Raw genomic sequence first — 7,646 nt, forward strand, 5'->3', positions numbered from 1 at the left:
CATACTGTAATAATGTAATAATGTTTCATCAACTGTTATATTTCCCGGTCAATGTGCTTTCCAGTGTTAAATCTCACTGTGTGATTGTGGACGTGACATAATCGGTTACTGCACCACATATCAACGACTTGATCAGACCCTGCTCAGCTTATTTGCATAAAGTTACAGAAAGAATGAGAGAGCAGAGAGAGGATGTGCATCAGCGATCTGACGTGCAGTATGTCACATTCTGTTACATGTAGCTTATCAAAACATTCAGAAGTAAAACTTAAACTGGACAACTTAAAACACTTCCTGTGTCCCTGTTGTAGTGATTTTTGTAAGGGTAACAGCTCATTGTCAAGGTCAAGTCAAAGTCAAATTTATTAATATAGCACTTTTTACAACAGGCATTGTCACAAAGCAGCTTTATGGAAAATCTGGGTCCAAACCCCCACGAGCAAACCAAAGACAACAGTGGCAAGCAAACTCCCTAAGACCAAGAGGAAGAACCAAGACTCAAAAGGTGAACCCAGCCTCCTCTGGTCGACACCAGACAGCAAAACAAACATCATGCATGTCCTCAGAGAGTAGGCTGGTTTGTTAGAACACTGCTGTGGAGAGATATCGTATCGTTTGCTAAGCGATTTGCTACTTGACCCTAGCATGTTTCCTTCCTCAGCCTTCCTCAAGTCATCGTGTCATGCTAGGTTGGAAGTAATTTTGAAAATTAAATGAAAAGTAGATAACGACAATATTTGTCAACAATTTTTATTGTCGACATCAATATCAGTCATGTTGAATAATTGCTGGTGCCCTTATCACTCTGTTACGTAACATAATGGGCTAGCATACAAGCTTGTGACTAGCAGGCTGGATCAGTGCAATATAAAGCACAGTTGTTTAGTGTTCCTAGGCTGCTAAGAAACCTGAATCTGAATCATTCAGTCAACTCCAACTCCAATAATCCGTTAATATCTTAACATAGGTCACATTTTCTGACGCTTATTTTTGCTGCACAGAAATATGCATTGAATCGATACACCACTGTATCGCACTGAGGTGAATTATGAATTCTATGAAGTCACGCATTCCTTTGTAGTGTTGTAGAACATCCTAATATACAGAGCTTACCATGATATATGTCTTGTAAAGACCCTCCTCCACAATACTCCATACAGATCCACAGCTTTGTGTTCCTGAAGAACAAACAGATACAGTCCAGCACAACTTTTCCATTACTCTCTCTCACTCTCTCTCTCCTTCTCCTCACACTCACGCAGACATTCAGAGAACAGCAATGCAGAATGGGCCTTCATGCAAATGCAGCTTATTCTGAAACTGTAGTGAATTATGTATGCATACTATGCTGCGACGAAAACAGTGTTTACAAAATATATTTCAAAGTCATTCCAGGTCTGTAACTCTTTTCTTTGTGTGGGTGTAAATAATGACTACAGTATTGTGTGTAGTGTGTGTGTGTGCGTGTGTGTGTGTGTGCGTGTTTGTGCATGTGTAATGTCTTCATTACTGGAATGCGTCTTCGCCCAGACATCTGCTGGGACATCAGCCTGAATCCAACAAACAGCAGGCCTGCATAACTCTACCTGTGATAGCTGCCATAATAGGCCACAATGTTCTTATGCTTGCACTCCTTCATCGTGGTGATCTCCTGCTGGATTGATGAGATGTCGTCTCCTGCAAGGAACAGAACGTATAACGTTACAGCAACTCTAGCATTAACCGCACCTCACTGGGCCAGAGTCCAGGCACAGTGCAAAATTTACCTTTGTGAGTCTGCAATAGTCACCCGTAATGTGCCTGAATTTAATGCTTGATTCACTAAGACTGTGGCTTTCCAAGCAAAGTGTGCATAGCCCTGCCTACTAACTGGAGCTGTTAACAAGCTCAAGACAAAACAAAATTCCGTGATAAAGAGATGGTGGTAACAAATGTAACCGTAACATAGGCTGCATGCATGACAGCCGCATCACAGGTTTAAACTGTGTTATTTTAATGGTGAACATTATTTCAACATGTTTATCCATAGCACAAACTTAGCTTTATATATATATAGTGACTGTTAACATTCTTGCAGTCCAGTTTGCAACTGACATGCATTTACTTGATAAAAAAGGCTGAATGGGATTTTGCCAGTGCTCTATATACCTTCAAAGTGGCTAAAGAATAAATGTGTTTGTGGCGGCATTTGTAGATACATCAATATCTACATAATAAGACTCCATTATTAAAGGTTATTAAAGGTGCACTATGTAAGATCTGGGGATTTGGAGACCTCTCTGGTGAAACGTATAGTTACATGCAATGCATGGAAGTGCACTTTGTAATGTAGGTTGTGCTTTGGATGAATGCAATGACTGTGAGTGCATTGAAAGAGTATTCAAAGAAAACTCAGTCAAAACTTGAAGCGAGTGTCTTCCGAGCATGTAAGTGAATCATGTACTGTTTTTATCATGGCTTCTTCAGTATAATGTTGATTTTGTATTTGTACTTTCAAACCAGACCTTCTTACTGAGCTGTGACGTTTATATGTAAAGATGTATCATGTGCTCAGTACTGCTACACAAAGAATTTTAAACAAAACATCTAACACAGTGCAGCTTTAAATTGACATTGTTCACCCACCAGGATCCAGTTTAACGATCTTAATAGCAGCCATCTCTGAAGTCTTGATGTTTCTTGCCTAGAAGAAAACAAACCTCAAATTGAAACAACCAGAACATGAGGTTTTACTCATATGCTGTGTTCATCAGAGTTATAGTACATCATGTTTCGAAGGCTTACTATATGTGTTACAACATAGTGGTAAAGAGGTGGAAGGAGACAGGAATAGAGCTTTTCATTGCAGCTAAATTAACGAGAAATGATGCGACATCAGCTGCATTCCATGATGTGTTTCTTCAGGTCACCCTGCGCTGCAGTTCTGGAGCTAGTGCCTGACAATAAAGCACTCAGTCCACCCATTTTACCTTTCAGAACCTAAAGGTTATTTGTTAGATATAGAAACATTTTGTAGTTTCTTAAAATGCAAGGCCCTAAATATGGCTTATCCTTCAATCCTTCACTTTCTCATCTACATATTTAAATACCAATGGTTAGTGAATAGTTTACAGTAACTAATGAATATTAACTAATGTTTTGATATTGATGAAGTGAATAATAAATCAGCATTTCAAGGTGGTTATCCCCTTAAATTCCCAGGTTCATTATATCCTAGGACTTATTATTCAATGGCTGCATGGAAAACAATGCAAACTGATAACTCTTAAGCTAGAGGAATGAGGTGAGGAATCTTGGCCATGCAGGTTAATGCTGGCCATGCTGGCTTGATCAGGGGAGCACTGACACTGCTCATTAATAACTGATCTGCAAAATGAATATGGAGTACAGCATAAATTTATAAGTTATAAAGAACAGCTGTGGTTTGGTTGTGTCTTCCACCAAAAAAGTTACTAAACCAGGAGCGGCATCTTGTGAGTGCTGTTGTTTTTTTTAGCAACCAGTGCTCAGCAGAACGATACAGGCAGGGCAGAAAAACAGGTAGAACACTATTTAACCAATTAGATGATGTGTCTGAACTACCTGGTACATAATTGCAGAAATAATGCAGAATTATGTAGGATGGAGAGAAATGGAGATGATGATCATGACCTTTTAGTGCCGACTCGGATTTCTTTACAGTTAAACTGTCTGAAGGCCGATGTTTTGGCTGATTTTTCGTAGTCTTCTGTGTCTAGTCTGAAGCTCACACTATGTGGATTTAATAATGTGAAACAAATTAGCACATCGATTGTTTGTTTGTTGTTATTCATTTGTTCTAAAATTAAAACATCCCCTGAGAGCAGATCAGACCGTTATGAATACTATGTTTTCGTTTAATAATTAAAATGGATGTATGTTGTTTGGTTTAGATTCAGTTGACTTTAGGTGGTGATTGTGAATGTTTTAAGGAAGAAGGACACAGAACAACCTTCACCATTATTTGCTAAAGAGGTTACAATGCAAACTCGGACTAAGCCTAAAATCATACATATCATGTAAAGTGAATGATAATGAATGTACAAAGACCTTAAAATGAAAATTTCTTGAGTCAGACTTGGCTGATCTTGACTCAATGTGTCCAGGTCTCGGTCTTGACCCTGACTCATCTCTAGTGGTCTTGTCAACAACATTACACCTAACATAACGTAAAAGTCCCGTACAATTAAATGATTTTTCTTAGAACCATTCATTCAAACCCCAAATCCTTTAGGAACCTTTATTTTTGAGACTACAATGCTAAATGTATACAGCCCTTGGCAAAAATGGAATCCATGTTTGCTTTCTGTCAGTGATAAACACAGAAAATCGACCATTCCTGCACAAAACCTGGAACTTAGCTGAGCTGTCTTCCTGTTGTTTTTCCTGGCATGCCAGTGGACTTCCTGCTATGACCGAAGCGTCAGTGCAGTGGCTCTTAACGGTTTCACTGTGCAACCTGAAATAACGTCGCTGTGCTCTCAGGACAATGGCCTGGACAGGAAATCGCTCATACTTTGATCAACAGTCCCGAAGTTTTTCTTAGGCCAGAATCCCCCCAAACAGCAAACTGGATCTCTCCCAACCACTGCTGTGGAAAGCTGCTGAGTATTCATGCTTGTGGAGGATTTTCAGGTTTTGAGAGAGTTTTGACTCTGAGATTTCTGAGCTGAGATAGACAGCAGAGTGCGAAAGGACGGCTTTGTCTATTGTAAAAAGCAACAAAGGCTCGTTGGCTCGCCCACTCCGTTATGATAGAGTCAGCTGTGCGGGGCTGCATAACTGTGACACTTTGGGACTCTACAAAGACACATGTGTTCTAAGGATGTAGTCATTTAAATACAGTATTAAAATGTGTTGTATCACTGATACATCACTCATTACAGGGCCTCTCTTTCGCCACCTTGCCTAGAAGCCGCTGTCAATGATCAGTACATCAATCAGTTGATTCAGGTGTAAAACTTTCAAAAAATGATTAAAATTGAAACAGTAACAGTTATCCTGAATGCTTAGTGTCAGACCACAGTAACAGCAAACAGACCATAGAGATCTTTAAATAACACAAAAACCTGAACGGCCTGAGTTTTTTGTTTTGAAATAAAATTGATCTTAACCCAACCACTATGTACAGTATATAATCACAGTTCTGTAGAATCAAGAGGTTTTCAATATTGAAAAATAGCAAACATTGAATTTCAGAATGGAAAACTGTCTTGAACCTGAAGATATATGTGCATCGATTCACCTGTTGTGCGGTTTGTTTTTCTTCATTTTTTTGGACATCTGTACAAAACTATAAAACCCTACAGTGGACTCATGGAATGTGAAGGTCACACCTGCATGTCTGTTTTCAGCCTCATATATTATGACTAACAGAAAAACTTTTTAGGCCTTCGCTGCATTTTCTTCACCGCTGACTTCACCCAAGTTTTAATAGCAAGTGGTTAGTATTGTGCACTGTGTTCTCACAAGCTTAACGGCACACGGCCATTTCATACTTAAATGGTTCTTTGCATGGTGAAAGGGTTCTTCAGTTTGATGGAGAATGTGCTATATATGGTTCTGTATAGCACCAAAAAGGTTTCTTCTATTGTCAGAAGCTTTTTTTTTTTTCAAAAAGGTGCAATACAATTTCATCATCCAAAGAACGCTTTCAGCAATTGCAAATGGTTCTTTGAATTTTCTAGGTTCCATATAGAACCTTCAACCTGTTCCAAGGATCCCTTGAAGAACCATGTTCTTTAAGAGTGCAGACTTAAGGTTAAAGTTACCAGAACCTTCAGTCTGTTCCAAGGATCCCTTGAAGAACCATGTTCTTTAAGAGTGCAGACTTAAGGTTAAAGTTACCAGAACCTTCAACCTGTTCCAAGGATCCCTTGAAGAACCATGTTCTTAAAGAGTGCAGATTTAGGGTTAAAGTGAACAGAATCCACAGTTTAGTTGCATGTGATATATTTGTTCATTGAAAGATAAAGACAATATTTTAACAATGCCTGAACTGTGAATAAAGTGCTATCAAATCAAGGATTTAGAAATCTTTGACAGACTTTGGGCGGTTTCCTGTTGTTAAATATGTTCCGTTTTATTTATAATCAATATTAGCCGATTCCTCTAGACTTTGAGTGCTTAAGTTTAGACAGCGAGGTTAGAGAACATATTTACAGGCTGCTTGAAAGAATTACAAACACAGAACTAGTGCAGTGGGATGACATTCGCTGCTCCTCAGGGTCAGAGAAGAGGCAGTGAGTGAGGAGTAAGATCAGAGTGCAGCTTAGGAGTCCACAGAGGAGGAGCTCTGTGCTCACAGGGGTATATTTTAGGTCCTAAAAAAGATGTATTACGTAATCTAAATGATGACTGAAATCACTGCTTATAACTCTGTGAAGGAAACTCAGGAGATAGTTTTAAAGGAATGAATAAGACGACCTCAGTGGTCGGAATCACAGCAGCCCTGCGTCAAAACATTTCACAGAGAAGCTAAAACGACCAGCAACAACTGAAGCAGCCGAGTGTGCTCGGTCTGGTCTGGTCAGGTCAGCGCGCGTCCAGGTGGAGCTTTTCCATCCCCTGTCCGGACAGGTTCAGGCTATAAAGCGACCCTTCAAGCCTCTCACCTTAAACACGTCCCCGTATGTTCCGCTCCCGATCCTGTGGAGGATCTCATAGTCATCCAGAGGGTCCAGAAATGAAACCCCGATGGTGTTCATGTTGTCACGGAGTCTTGACTCTTCTCAGCGCTCCTCACTCAACCAGCATGACAGCGGAGCCTCACAGAAACACATCCGAGGAGCTCATTCAGCCGCAGAGAAAATCTATTTAAGCACTTATCTGAGCGAAAACCAGCACCTGACGACGCTTCTTCGGGAAGAAAGAGCGAGTTTTCCCTCTCAAACGTCCTCGTACGCTTTACATGACAAACTCTCCACAGCACGACTGAGGCGCTGAGGAGGAACAGCGATGTCCGACTCGTCAACGAATCGACTCTTTCTGAATCGGTTCTTTTCAGTAAACCGGTCCAAGCGATTCCCAAGCTCCAACTGAATCGATCACCGGAGGAGCGTGTTAAAGGTGGGGATTAGAGTCAAATAAACATCAAAATGAGGAAAACGAGTCATTGGAATAACAGAACATTCCCCAAACAATCCAAAAAAGAAGTATTTGCATGAAAACATGCGCAGGAAAAAATGTACACAGCTTACAAAAGTAACTGCATTACTTGAAAATTTGACTTCATTGAACATGTAATATTAATTTAACAGAAGAATCATTTTTACATTTGTTAACTGATGAAAGTTAAGCAACCTCAAAATTTCAAGTTAACCCAGTTCCTTACTTTTTTTTTTATCTTAAAAGCTGCGTAAATTTTACTGTGTACAGAGAGCCGCCTGTTCTCTCTGTGGACTCTTTGTTTGGTTTGCGCTTTGTGTGTTAATGACTCCACTGAGTGAAATCTGACTCACTGAACAAAATCTCATCCTTCATGGAACTGAGAAAAAAGCAGACCTATGACTTGATGGATCGCTGTATTGAGCACTTGGTTAATGAAGGAGAACGTCATCACACGCCAGCAGCCACCACTAAGCACTACATGCCCACACACAACACCAGAATTTGAAAAACACAGGAAA

General features: G+C 40.0%; 1 protein-coding gene across 3 annotated transcripts in view; it reads right to left on the reverse strand.

The window, feature by feature from the left end:
* map4k2 (mitogen-activated protein kinase kinase kinase kinase 2) overlaps positions 1–6,978 on the reverse strand; it is a 30,747-nt gene extending 23,769 nt beyond the window's left edge. For all 3 annotated transcript variants that reach the window (XM_017719948.1, XM_017719949.1, XM_017719947.1), the window contains exons 1-4: positions 6,633–6,978; positions 2,626–2,683; positions 1,587–1,677; positions 1,114–1,178 (exon numbers count right to left, since the gene is read on the reverse strand). In XM_017719948.1, the coding sequence (XP_017575437.1) occupies positions 1,114–1,178; positions 1,587–1,677; positions 2,626–2,683; positions 6,633–6,725 (307 nt within the window). In that variant the 5' untranslated portion in view covers positions 6,726–6,978. The remainder of the gene's footprint in view (positions 1–1,113; positions 1,179–1,586; positions 1,678–2,625; positions 2,684–6,632) is intronic.
* Between the last annotated feature and the right edge of the window lie 668 nt (positions 6,979–7,646).

This window comes from Pygocentrus nattereri, chromosome 2 (assembly GCF_015220715.1).
Source record: "Pygocentrus nattereri isolate fPygNat1 chromosome 2, fPygNat1.pri, whole genome shotgun sequence".
Taxonomy (NCBI): Eukaryota; Metazoa; Chordata; class Actinopteri; order Characiformes; family Serrasalmidae; genus Pygocentrus; species Pygocentrus nattereri.